The 19,369-nt window shown below is 46.7% G+C and overlaps 1 protein-coding gene across 1 annotated transcript; it reads right to left on the bottom strand.

Moving 5' to 3' along the window:
- Positions 1 to 17,018: 17,018 nt before the first annotated feature.
- On the bottom strand, positions 17,019 to 19,034 carry LOC118386990 (transcription factor HES-1-like). Its single transcript, XM_035775066.2, has 4 exons — positions 18,639 to 19,034; positions 18,388 to 18,483; positions 18,157 to 18,244; positions 17,019 to 17,842 (listed from the first exon to the last, which is right to left on the bottom strand). Exons 1-4 carry the CDS (start codon positions 18,777 to 18,779, stop codon positions 17,331 to 17,333), a joined length of 837 nt encoding a protein of 278 aa, XP_035630959.1. The 5' UTR covers positions 18,780 to 19,034; the 3' UTR covers positions 17,019 to 17,330.
- Positions 19,035 to 19,369: the final 335 nt, after the last annotated feature.

The raw sequence follows: 19,369 nt of genomic DNA, 5'->3' as shown, positions 1-19,369 counted from the left end.
AGAGAGAGGGAGAGAGAGCGGGGAGTGCGAAAGAGAGAGAGAGAGAGAGAGAGAGAGAGAGAGAGAGATGGAAGAAGGGAGGGAAGCGGCCCGCCTGTATCCAATTTTTTATTAATGTTTCCTGAGAGAAAGGGAGGAGGCGGGGAGAAGAAGGAGGAGAAGGGGGGGGTGGGGACCCCGGGCTACATGTGATGAAAGGAGCTCATTCTCTCCTGCAGGATCCACGGGCATTCTTCAGGCTCACTTGAGCAGAACCACGCACCCCTCTACCGCCCTTGCACCCCCCTCACTCACACATCCCGGCCCATACCCTCCCACCACAATAAAATGCAGAAATACTCCCACCCAGACCTGACTTTATCACGCACCTGAAGGGCTGCAGAACGGTGCTTAGTGGTTACCCGACCCACCACCCTGTCCCCCCCCGCTGCCTGTCTGTCATCATGTGCCTATGGTTACAACCCCCCCGCACACACATAAACAGACAGAGACCGACAGGGAGACACACATAGTCAAAAACACACACACAGACACAGAAGGTCAAACACACACACAGACACAGAAGGTCAAACACACACACACAGAAGGTCAAACACACACACACACACAGACACAGGTCAAACACACACACACAGACACAGAAGGTCAAACACACACACACACAGACAAATCGAAACACACACACACACACACACACACACACACACACACACACACACACACACACACACACACACACACACACACACACACACACACACACACACACACACACTTCTGACACAGACCAACATGCTTCTCCCAGTAGTGCTGCAGGGGGGCATGGGATAGGGTTTTATTAGAGGGTGTGTGCCACTCCTCTCCCCTACTTTAGAGCAAGACCTAGTCTCTCCCATTCAGTCTTATCCATGCAGCTCCGTCCTTACCCAACTCACACCAGAGAACAGAATCACAACTGGAAAGAAAAGGAGGAAAGAAAGACAGAGAAAATAATTTATTTTATGTCCACAAACTATATCCCTCCTTCTTTCTTTGCTGGTAGTTCCCCTTGAAATTACTCAACCCCTCCCAAACAAATAAAGTACTGATGCATGGAAGAATATGTGAAACAGAGGACAGCCTTGTTGTGTACAGACAACTAAACCAAAACAGCATTTACATCTATATATTTATACAATATGGAACTTTTGGGGGTCGAATTCACATAGAAATGTGAGTGATAGATCTGCCATCCTCATTGGCAGCAAGTCTAAGAAGCGTTATATTATCTATTATGCTCTATTTCCTATCATGTTCTATTTATGCTTACGTTTTCTTGCGTCTTTTACTTTCAGTTTGGTACAGCGGCTTCAAGCAGCTGAAAACATAACATGTTTGGTTATTGAAAATATAGCCTCACAGCGGCTCAGATGGTACAATGATTCCCTACACTCGAAGTGTCTGTTTTGCCACATAAACTGAAATTAGGTGAACTATTCCAATTTTAGCAACCAGCAAATGGCGGAGCGATTCCCGCATATTGCACTTTTATGGCAGACATTCACACCACGTTATATATGTTTCTACATATGTCCAGCAGACTACATCTATCTATCTATCTATCTATCTATCTATCTATCTATCTATCTATCTATCTGTCTATCTGTCTGTCTGTCTGTCTGTCTGTCTGTCTGTCTGTCTGTCTGTCTGTCTGTCTGTCTGTCTGTCTGTCTGTCTGTCTATCTATCGATCGATCGATCTATCTATCTATCTATCTATCTATCTATCTATCTATCTATCTATCTATCTATCTATCTATCTATCTATCTATCTATCTATCTATCTATCTATCTATCTATCTATCTATCTATCTATACCCTGGATGATTTCACCTCTCTGAGCGACTGCCCCCCCCAACCCAGGATTCATATTCTTAAAGTCTCAGTGTAGGAGTGCTGATCTAGGAGACGTTTTGCCTTTCAGATCATAATGAATACAATTATGTGGACAGGGGGACGGGGGGACTGATCCTAGATCAGCACTGCTTTACTGCGATGCCTTGTGATTCTGGCCCAGACCTTTAGTCACAACCCTTTACATTCTTTACGTTTGTTACGGAAGGGGAGAAACTTCAGCTTTTAACCCATTTCTCCGCTCTCAGTGATTTGGGCTCCTATACAATCCTTTCAACCTCTGTCCATGTTGAAGGGGGGGAAACACTGGGGAAACGGTATCTCTGTCGACTTCTATACGGCCTACGGTTTCAGGCTGCACGGCATCTCAAGACTGGCGGCCGCTGAGAGAGACTCGAGGAACTACGTAAGGGAAGCCTTCAGGTGACTTTTAACAAAAGCTGCGATTTACAGGGCTCTGCTTTTGTGCGAGGCCCATCGGAATAAACTGTGGCATGGAAACATTTATTGAAGGTTTTTTTTAATATATTTTTTTTACAGGACACACTGAAAGGAGGCCCTCATAACACATTGATTTTCCCTGAACTTCTATAAAATAGGAGGTGAGAGGAGTATCCTTTCTGGACCAGCACGGTTACATTTTTACTGCTTGGTGGCATTGAGGTGCAGGAGGTGGAGGAGGTAGTCACTGCGCTTGCTTTGTTTGCACTTGGGTTGTTGCAGACAATGCTTCAGGCGTGTGGAGTGCAGGAATCCCTTTACAGTAGCCATAGACGTCGGGGACTCTCACGGTCTGCCTGTCTGTGTGTATATGTGTGTGTGTGTACGTTTGTCCGTCTGTCTGTCTGTGTGTGTGTGTGTGTGTGTGTGTGTGTGTGTGTGTGTGTGTGTGTGTGTGTGTGTGTGTGTGTGTGTGTGTGTGTGTGTGTGTGTGTGTGTGTGTGTGTGTGTGTGTGCGTGCGTGCGTGCGTGTGCGTGTGCGTGTGCGTGTGTGTGTGTGTGTGCGTGTGCGTGTGCGTGTGCGTGTGCGTGTGTGTGTGTGTACGTTTGTCCGTCTGTCTGTGCATCTGGGTCTCTCTGTGTCTATGTCTGTCTGTCTCTTTGTCCGTGTCTCTGTGTGTGTCCATTTCCCTTACAGCTAAAAATGTGGGAAAACATTTGCCCAATTGTCTCCTTTGTCCCCTTTGTCTATGTCCACCGTACACTATGTCACTCCTCGGTAAGCAAAAGGCATGGCGACGGAATCCAGACAAATCCAGTCAATTTTTTAACAATGAATTCCATACATGAATCCCTTTTGATTAGTTTCATCCATGCCACGTTCAGTCGACAGAACCACACGGTTACAAAGAGACTGGGGCAAAACACAAATCTGCATACCATCAACAGTCACTTCTCTGCCCATCGGAATCCAACCACCAAACTGTCCCTCACGTCACGCAGGCAAAGCAAATACACTCGGACTATTATTATTACTGGCCCTAGGAACTCCTAGGCTTCACCCCAACGCTCCCACCTAAAATATGTTAATCAAATCGGGCTCGGACCTCAAAGGGAGCTTTAACACAAATTGAATATCACTGATGGCTTCTGAGGTGGGGTACGCCTCAAAAGGGGAAGGCTCTAACCCCATTAGTCTCGCAGGCCGCGGCTCAACGACGCCCGCATATTTCCAGTCACTGTCGATTACTCTGACGCCGTCTGTGGAGGGAGGCTAGCAGGCGGCAAACTGAAACTAGCACTCGCTACTTCTGCACAGCACAGCACATGTTGGTGGGGTGGGGGGTAGTTTCTACCCTCCAGACTCATTTACAAGAGGTTTCGATCCCAGGCTCAATATCGAGTGTCAAATCGGTTGGCTAATTCAATCCCTCACCACAGACGGCTACATGCTAATTGTGCTAGCGTTTAGCCACCATTTACACTAGCACAAAGTGAATGAATACGCTTGTTGTACGCGGATTCATAACCACACATGATCATCACTGAATCATCTGGCCTTTACACTGGTCAAGATATGTTTAACACGGTTCATGATATGAACTAGTTGTCATTTTAAACATTAATTGGCGTAAATGTCCTAAAGTAGACGCCGTAGATAATAGACAAGCCTGCCCACCTATGCTCACCGCATCTTTGTAACGTTTATAGTAGTTGTCTAATGCAAGGCTTGTGTCTGAAGGTCAGTTCAATGGACAATGGCTATTCTGAGCAGAAGTGCTCTGACCATTGGGGAATAACTTGGTGGAGAAGAAAACCCAGTGCCATTTCCTTCGCTGGCACGAAGCTAGCCAAGGACTAAGAGTGTCGTGGATCTTAGCTAAAGGCTGCAGCAGCATAGGTGGAAATAGCTATATACTCCAACAAAAATATGATAACGCACAGAACCCCTTGCATGTATGCAGAAGTTCTACAAAGATTTTCTCTCATCCGTTCTTCCTTCAGGGTCATTGGTTTGCTTTTTTGAGATCCAGACAGATCCATGGGGAGCCAAAAGGCCACTAGAAGGGTTTGGTCACATCTCAAGGTGGCCGACATCTACGTCAGACACCAATGGGGACTTGAACCTTTGATAACTACAGTAGATTCCATTTTTGATTCTTTCTACACTTTTTTTACATTTACATACATTTACATTTAAGTCATTTAGCAGACGCTCTTATCCAGAGCGACTTACAAATTGGTGCATACACCTTATGACATCCAGTGGAACAGCCACTTACAATAGTGCATCTAAATCTTTTAGGGGGGTGAGAAGGATTACTTACCCTATCCTAGGTATTCCTTGAAGAGGTGGGGTTTCAGGTGTCTCCGGAAGGTGGTGATTGACTCCGCTGTCCTGGCGTCGTGAGGGAGTTTGTTCCACCATTGGGGGCCAGAGCAGCGAACAGTTTTGACTGGGCTGAGCGGGAACTGTACTTCCTCAGTGGTAGGGAGGCGAGCAGGCCAGAGGTGGATGAACGCAGTGCCCTTGTTTGGGTGTAGGGCCTGATCAGAGCCTGGAGGTACTGAGGTGCCGTTCCCCTCACAGCTCCGTAGGCAAGCACCATGGTCTTGTAGCGGATGCGAGCTTCAACTGGAAGCCAGTGGAGAGAGCGGAGGAGCGGGGTGACGTGAGAGAACTTAGTTCTCTTTGTACATACAGTATGAGAGTGCCCATATGATATACTTTCACCTTTCACCTTTTACCAAATGTGTTACAAGTCAATTACCCTCTCTTCTTTCTTTGTCACGCCCTGACCTTAGTGGGCTTTTTTATGTCTCTACTTTGGTTTGGTCAGGGTGTGATTTGGGTGGGCAATCTATGTTCATTTTTCTATCTTTTGTATTTCTTTGTTTTGGCCGGGTATGGTTCTCAATCAGAGACAGCTGTCTATCGTTGTCTCTGATTGGGAACCATACTTAAGGTAGCCTTTTCCCACCTGTGTTTTGTGGGTAGTAGTTTACCGTTTTCTGCACCTGACAGAACTGCTCGTTGTCATTTCTCTCTCGGTTTATTTTGATCGAGTGTTTTGTTGATTTAATAAATATCATGAGCACTTACCACGCTGCGCTTTGGTCCGATCCTTGCACATCAGACGACCGTTACAATCTTTTTCTTTCTGTGAGCACGGTTAGGGCTGTGGCGGTCATGACATTTTGTCAGACAGTTAATGTCATGCAAAAGACTGCCAGTCTCACGGGTAATTTCCGCGTAATTGACATTTTTCCTAAACATATTTAGCATCTCCAGGCCTCCGTGCATACAAGATGCTGATGCGCACCTTTGGAGTATCTACATAAAAAAAAACAAAGTATAACAAATCAATTGAATGTACACTATCATAATAAATCCAGGGTTTATTTTAGGCAGGTCTGTTGACAGCCCCTCTCTCTGTGCGCTGGAGAAAGGAGCGAGAGAGAGGAGGAGATGTAAACGCACGGTGGCGAGGTAAAGTGTAGCTAAAGATAAAGTTGATTATGAAAATGTTTTTTTTTTTTTAAAGACAATTACTAGGTTATTCAAATACAAAAATGCACAAAGTAATGAACCAACAGCATCGGCTAGGCCTATACATTCTCTCCCAGACTCAAGGATAGAAAGTCTGGAGCATAGCTAAATGTAAGCAGCCCATCCAATATGCATAATAATCCAGTCCACACTCACAGGTGATTTATTTTGAATTTTTTTTAATTTTACCTTTATTTAACCAGGCAAGTCAGTTAAGAACACATTCTTATTTTCAATGACGGCCTGGGAACAGTGGGTTAACTGCCTGTTCAGGGGCAGAACGACAGATTTGTACCTTGTCAACTCAGGGGTTTGAACTCGATTACTGAGTGATTACTAGAATTTGTTTAATTGTGGGAGTACGGGCTAGAACAATTATGTACCAAAGACATCTTAAATCCATTTTTTCCCCTGTTTTTTTTCTGCCGTGTGTAATATGCTGTATGCTATGTAATGTAAAACGGCACAATCATTATGTTCATTAAACATTTTTTGGGGGGGCTCATATATAGGTCAATGAGTATGGATAGGCTCTAATGTGCACATGGGTGTCCTGGATGAATCATCGCCTCGGAAAGCGCTGTCCATGTCGTTGTGTTCGGTTCTTCGACAACGTCCACGTTTCTCCCCACTCGGTCTCAACCTGTCGCTGAACTTCTTTCTTCAAATTGATCCATCGCAGTGAGGCGCGTTTTAAAAGCATCATACTGTTTTGATGATACGTGTTTGATGGGATTTTTAGATTTTTCAATGCATTTGCATTGATGTCAGAGTGGTTAGTGGGGACAATGGAGTATCGGGGACAATAGAGTACCTGGCCGTTAGTGACCTGATGGTAAAAGGTGAAAGGTGAAAGTATATCATATGGGCACTCTCATACTGTATGTACAAAGAGAACTAAGTAAAAAAAAGTGTAGAAAGAATCAAAAATTGAATCTACCGTAGCTATCGTATGTTCAAGTCCACATTTACTGAGTTGGGTACTATCAATGCATGTCCAGAGATCATAAGAGACTACCGTGATCCAACGGTGAACGTTGGATTTTTACTGCGGTCATGACTCATGACTGCCAGTGTGGTGGCAACACGGTCACCGCAACAGTGCCTAAGCACGGCCCTTTGCTGTTACCACATGACTGCATCGGACCACACGCAACGAAGTCAATCGAAAGCTTACTACACACCCCCAGTCTAGGTGGTTACTTTTGAGCTCCTTGGTTAATCACATTCAAGTCAACTGGGTTTTACAAGTTTGCTGTGTTGTTCCACCAACAATAACCACCGCCCCTAGTCCACATTCGTCACATTTAAGATGAAACGCAGGCTAAGATAACAGCGAACGGTGGGTGTAGGACAGAATACGCTCACAGAAAGGTGAAGTTAGGTAGGAGAGACTCTTTGTGAGCTAGAATGGAACACACACACACACACCAACATACACACGAGCATTCAAATGGTCTCACACCCACACACATGGACAAGAACACACACACACACAAAGACACACATTTTCTCTGTCTCTGTCACGCACACACGCTCAAACGCTCTCACAGACAGACACAGTCACGCACGTTTTCTCTCCCTCTGTCACACACACACGCTCAGACTCTCTCACAAACAGACATAGGCACACATTTTCTCTCTGTCATGCACACACGCTCAAACGCTCTCACAGACAGACACAGACACACACATTTTCTCTCCCTCTGTCACGCACACACGCTCGAACGCTCTCACAAACAGACACAGACACAAACACACTCACAGTCTCCTTCACACTCTCACGCACACGGGCGGAGATTGCATGCACGGTGGTTTTAGCGGCTCGTCACAGCGCGGCCCTATCTTGGTGGCCAGCTCTGCTCCGGCTCAGCACCATCTCCTGCCACTGGCTGCAAGGGGAAAGAGGATTAGCCCGCGGTCCACAGCATCCGTGCCGGGCTTAGACTGGTTAGCGTGCGCGGCGTGAGAGGAAGGTGGGATAATTCCATTTCATGTCTCTCTGTTTCAGAGCAGGCGGCTCGGAGCAGTTCGGAGCTCTGGCATGATACAATGTGTCTCTATCGTGACACACCGACATTCATGGGAACCAACAAAAAATAAAAAAAATAAATTAAAGACGCCTCTGCTTTGGGAGAAAATTGTCTCTATGTGATTTTGGGGGATTGAGGTATAATGTAAGCACCCCCGAAAGACGCTCAATTTGGGACTGAATTTGGGACAGTGTTTACTGACATACTGTATGGGCATTCACTCGGTGGATATGTCCTACAGTGCCTAGAGTGATGTGGATTTGGGTTTCTAGCCTCTGTTGATAAGGGATTTCTCTGTCCGAGCCACATGCAACCTGTCCTCCACTGCCTTACCAGGAATAGAGCCTCACAGACACATGCCTGTGTACACACACACACACACACACACACACACACACACACACACACACACACACACACACACACACACACACACACACACACACACACACACACACACACAAAAACACACACAGGATCAAAGCCTCACACCAACACACACACAGCTGAATGAAGAATATACATTGCAATGAAAGCTACTCCATGAAACCACTGACGGGTCAGTTAACATACTCAACCTCTGAATGGTTAAGTCCGTATTTCGGTGACAGTCAAGGGAAGGGTTTCATCCAATCACTTACAGCTATCTGTCCTCCTCACATACCCCTGACTGTGTGGTAGCGTTGTTATTACGGCTTCAACCATCATCCTCGTCGTCACCCTCATCCTCGTCCTCATTTCGTGACAGGGCTCGCAAATGTGTTCTTTTTACAATCAAACACGGCAGCGGTAACTCCATCCCAGCTCTGTGATTGGACAGCAGACGCCGGGGGACATCCGGAATGTTGATGTGTTGAATAGAAGCGGGTCCTCTGTTCCCATCTTTAAGGGCCTCGGCCGCCACAAAGGGGCAGTTAAACGGGCGCACGCACACACACACACGCACACACACACGCATGCACACACACACGCACACGCACACATACACACACTAAAAACAGTCATGTGAGGGAAGCTCATAGATCACGCTCGGTGTTGCTGCGGCGAGCGTTTGGGTTTCACTGTTCCCCCGGGGTTTCAGTAGTTTCTTACTCTGACCCGGGAGGTCGGGAGCAGATATCCGTGCTCTCACACCTGCCTGTCTAGGTCTAGAACTCCCGGGGCGGAGAGGCTCATACGTTGCTGCGAACCAAAGACTCGCAACATGGAGCCAGACAAAACAGAGGGACAGTAGGCTGCAGTGCTGAGAAACCAGGAGGGAATACTGGGGAACTATAGCATGATAATAACGTCCTGTCATATGATCCTACACATGGAAACATGACCAGACACACTGACCGACTGATCTGTGGACTGTGCTGTACTGTTTGTCCGATTATCTAGGTCCTGGCCCGCAATCATGAAACAAGTAGGAGTGCTGATCTAGGATCAGCTTTGCCCTTGAGATCAAAACGAATAAGAGCGGGGTTCTGAAACTAGATCAGCACTCCTTCTCTGGGACACTTTGTGAACACCGGCCCTGATTGCATAAGAACACAAGACAATAGAACGACATGCAGGCCCACTTACTTAAGACCTCAAGTCTTTAGGGTCGTATTCAACGATGCGCGCGTGTGGGTACGCGCATGTGTATGCGCGTGCGTGAGGTAACATTTTCAACTTGTTTTTTTTTTTTGTTGTATGGATCATTCTATAACACCGACACTTTGGCGTTTGATTAGACGTCCGTTAAGGAGAAGTTGTTGTCTCTCAGCCTCTGTGTTTGTTGTTACGGCCTTGGATTGATCCCTCCCCCGTCAGTCAGCATGAGAATCCCATGTAAGTGCTGTAGGACAGGAAAAATGTTGATTTGATTTGATTTTACAATGAGTCTGTGTAAAAACAGTGACAGTCATCCCAGTCACGCTGAAAGGCAACATGACGTGCCGACATTCGGTCTGAGGGATGACATGTTTGCCATGTTACAATGTCACCTTCTCTCGCCGTCCTTCCACGTCCTCAACAACTTGTTGACCGACTGCGGGTGGGGGGGGGGATTCCACTTCTAAAGGCTTCTGGGTTAGAAAAGGAGAGAAGGAAACAAGGGACAAGCAACGACGGGTGACACAGACCACCTTTATGTGTTCCAAAAGTGTTCTTGAGCTGTCCCCTATAGGACAGGGATCATCAGCTAGATTCAGCCACAGGATGGTCAAGGGCCAGAGCATGATTACAAATAACTTTTAGACTGCAAATTGACCGAAAGAAACCCAAACTGATCATATTTGACTAAAACATAATCATTTCAAACCTTGCTTACATTTGATTTATTTTTTTGCTCTGAATAAATGAAACCACCCGAGGACCAAATTCTAGTTGGGGAACCCTGCCATAGGAGAACCCTCATTGGTTCCAGGGAGAACCCTTTTTAGTTCCATGTAGAACACTTTTTGGTTCCATGTAGAACCCTCTGTGGGAAAGGTCCTACATGAAACCCAAAAGGGTTCTACCTGGAAACAAAAAGGGTTCTTCAATGGGTTCTATGGGGACAGCTGAAGGAGCATTATCAGTACACGAGAACACCTTTTTTTGCTAAGAGTATGGGAGACCAGAGTCCTTTTTTTTTGTGACAGAGGGTTTGGTGAGAACTCCAGCTAGCTTGTCTCGCTAGTCGTCCATCGCTAGCTGATTAGCATAGGCATCTCAGACTTCAAACGCGGTGGCTGACGTTTGAATGGCCCGGCAGAGAAAGCCCTCTGGTGGGCTATTGTTGTGGCCGCCGGATGCGCTATTTGCCTGGGCGCTAGGGGAGAAGTGGGTACGCTGACAGACAACACTGGTGTTGTGTCGAAATCTGATTCCTGTTTACTTGAGCCACATAGGTTGCTGTGGGAGCCTGGTGGTGCAGAGAGTGAGTTAGAGAGTAAGGGAGCGAGTGGGGGAGAGAGAGAGAGAGAGGTGATGCCATTGGGAGTTAGATAGATGTAAGCCAGTCAGCAGTCAGCTGAAACAACATAATACAACTTTGACATGTTTAAAAAATAATATACTGATGAACCTTGTGTTGTGTTTTAGTTGAAATGAAAACCCTAAATCCTATACCCCCAAAGCTCGACAGCAATGCTTCTACACCTGCATTGCTTGCTGTTTGGGGTTTTAGGCTGGGTTTCTGTACAGCACTTTGAGATATCAGCTGATGTACGAAGGGCTATATAAATCCATTTGATTTGATTTGATTTGACGCATTCAGTCAACTAATCAATCCTCAATCGTATCAACAGAATGAGGAATGATACGTATCAGTTCAACTCAGCTGGAGCAGAGAGAGAGAGAAAGAGAGAGAAACACAGGAGCACCTGTCGAAGTGTGTTTGGTTAGGGCTGAGTGTGTTAGTCTGTGTGTTAGTCTGTGTGTTAGTCTGTGTGAGCTGGATCCGGGATGTATGTACGTGTGTTTGTATCTGTGTGTGTATAGGGCCAGCCCCATCCATAAGCGACATAAGCGGTCTCTTAGGGCCCCCGGCCTCTAAGGGGCCCCAGACCCAAATGTCAGTCAGGGTCTCAATTTACTGTTGAGCGTTAGAATAGTAGGTGAAATTTAGACATTTGGCTGTCTGTGCCTCAGCAGTTTTCCTCTTGTTATGTCCCCCACTGACAGTCACTCAATTAGCCCATGTCAGCAAATGTTTTTTTTTCATTGGTAAGTTTGTCTAGCCAGCTATCTAAACTTGTAATAATCATGGCCCGAATTACCATAAGGGCACGTGCCCAGGGGCCCTGACCTCCAGGGGGCCAAAATGGATTTTGTTCGTCACTCTCACTCAGACATCATTTTATTAACGTGGCATAAGTAATGGCAGAAAACTGCAACATTTTCTCTACGCCCCATGCCAACACGTGTAGAATTGCAGGAAATGAACTTTCAAACTTAGAATCTTTGTCTCCGTCAAGAGGGGAGACACTAAAATGTTTTGCACACGAGGAGGGGGGAGGAGGGGGGGGTTCATCTTCAGCGAGCATATCAAAAAACGTCTAATATAATATTCATCATTTTGACTCATGATACATGGCTAGCTGGCTAGTGGCTCGCGTGGATATTTTAATATGGTAGTTAACTAGAGTGTAGACTACCCTGTATTGCTGTAGACCTGACACACTGTACATGTGCAATGCTGATGTCTGTCTGCCTCTCTCTGCTGCGCGTATCAGCCAACCAGGCCCAATATTATGATGTTTTAGGCTAAATCAGGTGCTATCCGGTGTTAATCAAATGTTATGCTGCTGTGGCAGTTCTGTCGATATTTCAACTCGGCTAGCTAGCTAGACACACTTGACCGGTGACCGCGTCTCTCAAGTCGTGCGTGTTTGGGAAGCGGGCGCATGCAAACACGCATGTGCGAGCTTTCGTACAGGGCAGATCAACAGGCACAACCTAACGTACGGGCTGGGGGGAGGCGAACTTGACAACATCATGATGACTTGCGGGTAGTGGGTTTCCGAACAACAATGACAAAAAATATATACCAAAAATGCCATTTTGGAGACACGAAGGGCAAAGGGGCATGTGCACTTTGTGCAGGAATCCCTTTACAGTAGCCATAGACGTCGGGGACTCTCACGGTCTGCCTGTCTGTGTGTATATGTGTGTGTGTGTACGTTTGTCCGTCTGTCTGTCTGTGTGTGTGTGTGTGTGTGTGTGTGTGTGTGTGTGTGTGTGTGTGTGTGTGTGTGTGTGTGTGTGTGTGTGTGTGTGTGTGTGTGTGTGTGTGTGTGTGTGTGTGTGTGTGTGTGTGTGCGTGCGAACACTAGGACTGGGTGCAGCACAGATCCAGCACTTCCTGCCAACCCCCTCCACCCTACCCTCACCCTGACTCCCTCCTTCCCCTTGTCCGCTCTGCCCTACTCCGGGGCTGCTGCCTTGTCAGTCAGGCCAGTTTCCAGGCCAGGCCAGGCAGCCAGTGAGGCAGGGAGAGAGGCAGCAGGGAGGGAGAGCGGGGAGGGAGGGTTGACGCGTGTGTCAGAGAGACGCTCTCCCACATTCCCCCGGCGGCTGGCAACAGGCCGGCTGCAGAGGGGGGTTCGCCTCGTTCTCACGACCTCTCAGGTTCCTGCGCTCATCTGGGAGCTATTCATTTCCTGCCAGAAAACAGCCTTCCCTTGCAACTGCAGGAGGGGCGCGAGGGGAGGGGTGAGGAGGGGAGATGGAGGGGGGAGGGGGTTTGGCTTCAAAATGAGTCCAGGGCTTGGTACAGCAAGCCCTAGGCTTAAATCATAAAGCTCGTGCTTGTCTGGGCTGCAATCATAGACAGCCCAAGTGACGGGCTGAGAGAGAGAGAGAGAGAGAGAGCGAGAGAGAGAGAGAGAGAGAGAGAGAGAGAGAGAGAGAGAGAGAGAGAGAGAGAGAGAGAGAGAGAGAGAGAGAGAGATCGCACCATATGGTAGCACTTAGGAGCCAAGGAGGAAGCAGAGTTTTTTTATTTTGCATGCGCGCGGAGTGTGGGAAATGTTAATGGACACGCATGGCAGATAACCCCCCCGGTCGTGTTGTGACATGTGTGCGGTCAGTTCGGCAGCGTAGCCACTGCGCTTGGTAATCGGAGAGCCTCGTAAAGCTGTTATCTGGAGTGGGGGGGGGGGGCTGATGATGATTATTGGGGGAGGTAGAGGGGAGGAAGGGAGGTGGAGGGGGAGGCAGCTGGGTGTCGTCCGGGTTGCACCACGTGCCTCCCAGACAGCCCGCATCCAGCTGTGGCCCTGGGCTAGGACAGGAAATGGGCTGTGGACATGGGACGTTGTGGGAACGTTGTGTGTAATGGTGGGCGGGTAGGTGTGTGTGTGTGTGGGGGGGACCTCTGGCTCACAGGGACTGACTGTGTTACCCAGAGTGGTAGCCTGTCCTGTCTCCAACGTCCAACAAACACATGGCTTTAATAGCGCAGCCCCGGCCCTGTAAAAGGTGTGATGGAAATGTAAAATGATGGCACTTAGCCACACTTTCTGCCTCTTAGCAGATTGGTAATTGCAAACACCTGCGGTGCCCCCCTTGAAATGACCACACTTGAATAGCTGGAGGCGGCACACACCTGGGCAGAACGCTGCCGCTGTGGCAGCAGTGTTTAGCATGTCTTCCCTCTGTCACTTCTTAGCATCAAGGTGTTCCTCAGAACAAAGGCATTACACAAAGGAGGCAGTACAGGGGTTGCTCACTGCACTCTCTGCCCAGAGACACACTATTACATTTACATTTACATTTAAGTCATTTAGCAGACGCTCTTATCCAGAGCGACTTACAAATTGGTGCATACACCTTATGACAACCAGTGGAACAGCCACTTGCATCTAAATCTTGTTGGGGGGAGAAGGATTACCTACCCTTACTTACCCTATCCTACACTATATACACAAAAGTATTTGGACACCCCTTCAAATGAGTGAATTTGGCTATTTCAGCCATACCCGTTGCTGACAGGTGTACACAATTGAGCACAAGGCCATGCAAGCTCCATAGACAAACACTGGCAGTAGAATGACCGGTACCGGAGATCTCAGTGACTTTCAACGTGGCACCGTCATAGAATGACACCTTTCCAACAAGTCAGTTCGTTCAAACATCTGCCCTGCGAGATCTGCCCTGGTCAACTGTAAGTGCTGTTATTTTGAAGTGGAAACGTCTAGGAGCAACAACGGCTCAGCTGCGAAGTGGTAGGCGACACAAGCTCACAGAACGGGACCGCCGAGTGCTGAAGCGCGTAGCGAGTAAAAATCGTTTGTCCTCGGTTGCAATACCCACTACCGAGTTCCAAACTGCCTCTGGAAGCAAGCACTGTTCGTCGGGATCATGAAATGGGTTTCCATGGCTTAAGATCACCATGTGTAATGCAAGCGTCGACGAGAGTGGTGTAAAACTCACCGCCATTGGACTCTGGAACAGTGGAAATGCGTTCTCTGGAGTGATGAATGATGCTTCACCATCTGGCAGTCCGATGGATCAATCTGGGTTTGGCGGATGCCAGGAGAACACTACCTGCCCTAATGCATGTTTTTCATGGTTCGGGCTAAACCCCTTAGTTCCAGTGAATAGAAATCTTAACGATACAGCATACAATGACATTCTAGACAATTCTGTGCTTCCAACTTTGTGGCAACAGTTTGGGGAAGGCCCTTTCCTGTTTCAGCATGACAATGCCCCCGAGCACAAAGCGAGGTCCATACAGAAATGGTTTGTCAGGATCGGTGTGGAAGGACATGACTTACACACCACACAGGGCCCTGACCTCAACTCCGTCGAACACCTTTGGGATGAATTGCGATGCAGACTGCGATCCAGGGCCTACTCGCCCAACATCCGTGCCGGATCTCACTAATGCTCTCGTGGGCTCTCGTGGTTGAATGGAAGCAAGTCCCCGCCAGAAATGTTCCAACATCTAGTGGAAAGCCTTCCCAGAAGAGTGGAGGCTGTTATAGCAGCAAAGGGGGGTTAGGGGGGAGACCAACTCCACTGACAAAGTAAAAGCAACACATAGAGTGCATTCCAATACATTGCCTGTAAAGTGAGCCGAGTCAGAACGGCCCATAGCCTTTCTTCTTATTCTGTAGCGTGAGGCAACTTGATGTACTAGCGCACTCCCTGGACAGGCCACTGGTTACAACGCCTCTGCTGAAGGTTCTTTTTAAAACACCACCTGAAGTACTTCAAATGTAGACTATATTTCGATCTGCGTATTTTGTGGGAAACGTAAAGAATGTTTAGGGATCACATGAGAGGTTACTGTCCGTTTCATGTACAGCCGAATGACATCAAATCCCAGATGAAGAAATGTAATCTACCGTGCCGTCTTTTTTTATATTCTGTGTCGTCATTGAGTAAGGCACTTACCATAGAACGGTTCCGGTGTCTTTTTCATCAGGTCTCTGCCATGCATCTACGCTGGTGTACCATAAATGATACGTTGTCCTGTGAATATAATAATATTGCCCTATTATAAGTATAGTCTATGTATTGATATCTTGCATTTCACCCAAGGTCAACATTTTACACGAGACGGGAGGAACGTACACTTACTTATATGACAGGGGCTAACGTGTCTGATATCTGGTGGTAACCATTGATCAATACTAACGCAATCAGATTGCGCTTCCTTCCTGTGTTGCTAGATGGCGCACATGACTTCTAAAATCTCCGCTGCAAAAGGTCAAATGAGCCGTCCCTCTTCAAAACAGGCTTTCCTGTTCAATAGTTCGACTCACATACACTTGACATATTGTCAACAATAGTCTCATCTGATTATGTGGATAAAATAACATTCGTTGGTGTTACACAAATTAAAATAACAAGACTTTTTATTCAAGGTTCATTGGCCACTTATGACATGAACAGCGGAAGAGATGTTGATATAACTAATTCAAAGTTAGCCTACAAATACAATTATTCAAGGACAAAAAAATTCAATATTATCTTGGATATATGTGATCTTTGAGAATAATTATCGAAAGTAATTTTTAGGAATATAATTTTTTATCAAACTGGTATCCCCTTCAGGCCTAAAGGGCCTCATTATTTCACACATGTTCAGTGTTGTTTCCCCCTCTCCCCCTCCTCTCCTCACCTCTCATCTCACCGAGCAACACCTGGATTCGGATACACCTGGGCAACTCTGGTTCAAATCAGGCACGTTTCTTGTTGAAAGAAGCCAGAAGCAATGGTCTTTGTGCGATGGCATTTTACGCAAAATCTTTGTGTATAAAATGAAATGCCCCACTTCATAATCTATGATACTTGTATTCAAGTGTTGGTGCGAAAAATTATCTACTTTTACGCAACATAAGACTAAATGGTGATCCATTATGGAGCAACAAGTGGCTGTGTTTAGTTTACAATTAGTTGAATGTGCATGGGTTTTGCGCGCAGAAGAACATAAACGATTATGCACAACTCAATATCAAATATGACTTTTGCGCAAAAAATATTGGTAGAATATGATAGCCATTTTCTCTTATAGAATGTATAACACATTATTCTCAAGTGTATCTTCGCTACACAGCTCAAAACAAAAGTTAAGAATTATGTAGGCCATTATTTGGTGGTCAGGTTTCTGTTGACAAAATCATAGCAGATGTTTTTCAATATCTTTACAAATTTATTTTGTCTTCCAAAACGAAGAATTACGTCAAGGGCATTCAACATATCTTTGGCATCACACAGTACAAAAGACACCTCGAATATAAAATGCAGTGAAAAGACTTCAACGATACAAATCTCATTCCAATATGAACTTCACTCCCTCATAAACTATACAAATATAGTGCATCTTTTCATCTTAACGCATTGAAAGTACAAAAACAAAATCAAAACAAATGGTTTTGTAACATTGAACAATGATCGAACTGAGTGTCATTAGAAAAGTATTTTCAATATGTATTTTTTATTTATTTTTATCTACCAGGGTCGCCACACTGAGTCCGAGTTGCCTGTCGGTGCACCGGGGGACACTGCCGCTGGAACAGGCGTGTTGACCTGGTTCGCATACACCGGGATAACCGGACCGTTGGGTGCAAAAGCTGCGTTGGGGATGAGGAAGGCAAATTGTCCGTCTGTGGCAGGTACGAGCTGGAAACCGCCGTATACTTTAGTGGCTTCTGGTGACATGCTCTGGGGAGAGCCACCTTTACAAGGCAGGGGCATCACGTTGCCTTGCGGAGATGAGTTGGACATCTGCACCATGGACTGGCCGAAGGAGGGGTGGGGAGGCCCGGCTGAAATCTGGTGCTGTGTGGGGTAGTTCATAGCGTTGATCTGCGTCATGCAACTGGCCAAGTGACCGAGAAGCCGCGTCCTGACCTCGGTGTTAACCCCCTCGCAGGTGGATAGGAACCGGGTGACTTCATTCGTGCACTCACTGAATCCAGCTCTGTATTTCCCCAGCACGGTGGGATCAGTGTTCAACGCAGCTTTGGGAGAAAGAGAGACAATTATAAACCACTGAGAGTATCGAGAAAAATGATACAAATTTGAATTGCGAACGTGAACATTGCGCAAACTAAAAATGTATATTCCAAGGCTCACCGATGGCTAACTTAAATGGGATGTTAATTGAGATATAGTAGTCTATTCAATAGCTATATTCCGATACAATATGGGAGTGAGGATGTGGGCCAAGTCCGTAACCCGACTACCGCCTTCTTATCGTGATCTAATCCGCAAGAAGGAAGTCTGGAAGAAATCACACCGGGTATTCAGCGAGCAGCTACAGTCACTTACTTACCAGTCATTTGCGCTCTCTGGAGGTTCCGGAGGTGTTTTACGGTCATCTCCAGGATGTCTGCCTTTTCAAGTTTTGAGTGTCTGGAGCTCTGTAATGTAGAAGAGTCATATTGTTAGGCTTGACGATTGTCCGATGGAAATTGTATTAGGCGTTAAGGTTTTCAATAAAGTGAATATAGTATTGAGATGGTAATAATGCACGTGTTATGAGCGTAATAAACAGAACACTTACATCTTTTTTGAGCGCGTCCAGGATAAGTGTTTTCAATTGTCCCAAGCTTTCGTTGATTCTGGCTCTTCTCCTTTTCTCCATGATAGGTTTGGATGACTAGAAAAAAAACAAATAAAATAAATGGTTAGAATGATGGAACTTGCTCAAGGTGGAGGAATGGGTCATGTTTCGCTATACCAGCTCGTGTGTAATTTTGGAGAGACGGAGAGAGAATATCGGCATTTGTAAAAATGCTTTGACCGAGTACTAACCTTCCTGTGCTCGGAAGCCGTCTTGGGTTTATCAGGTGTCGTGTTCATGCTGGCTGGGGTAGCAGCAACCGGAGAGGATGAGTTTTTTTCCATCATATCGGCAGGCATCTTCTGTCCGTCTGAAATATCCTTTCCACACATGCACGGCAACTCGGTATTACAGTCCACTGTTGGTGGTTATTGACAAGCAGTCGGCACTTCTTCGCAGTACCCTCTTATAAAATTCCAAATTCCGGAGGAACAAAATCCTTTCTGTGTGGTGGTGCACCTATGCGCGAGAGACAACTGTCCCCAAGAGAGGGCTGAATTATGTCACGGAGTCGAAATACCACTGCCTGCCAACGGACGCTGGGTCTGAGTAGAATGTAAAGGCACTTCGTGTTGGTCTTATTTATATCTGGGACTGCACGCGAACGGCTCGTGTGAAACTTCCCAAACTTTCTTTCCCACAGTAACTTTCTACCAATCAGCGTGAGGGACACGCGGCCGGAGGGGAGGATGGCTCGTGTTCAGCGCTCTTCCATTGGTTGTTTGGCGTTTGAGCGGGTGGCCAATGGCGCGCGGCCGGGTTTAGGGCACAACCGGGACTGCCTTCAATCATTCGGTTTACATATTAACACTTGAGCCCCTGACTACCAGCACAGAGTGCTGGGCTGACTTGACTTGGCATGCTGATCCCCAACTTTCAGGCGATACGCACAGGAGGGGAACACTCTACACACGATAATAGT

Source organism: Oncorhynchus keta, chromosome 1 (assembly GCF_023373465.1).
Source record: "Oncorhynchus keta strain PuntledgeMale-10-30-2019 chromosome 1, Oket_V2, whole genome shotgun sequence".
NCBI lineage: Eukaryota > Metazoa > Chordata > Actinopteri > Salmoniformes > Salmonidae > Oncorhynchus > Oncorhynchus keta.
The sequence above is the reverse complement of the archived record's forward strand: the minus strand, read 5'-3'. Positions and strand labels throughout refer to the sequence as shown.

Bases quoted from the DNA above. Each gene is read 5' to 3' on its own strand.
- LOC118386990 (XM_035775066.2), bottom strand. From the start codon at position 18,779: ATGTGTGGAAAGGATATTTCAGACGGACAGAAGATGCCTGCCGATATG. The intron at 18,484-18,638 runs GTTAGTACTCGG...TTTTTTTTCTAG, and splicing joins CGGCTTCCGAGCACAGGAAG to TCATCCAAACCTATCATGGA. The intron at 17,843-18,156 runs GTAAGTAAGTGA...TTTCTCCCAAAG, and splicing joins CCAGAGAGCGCAAATGACTG to CTGCGTTGAACACTGATCCC.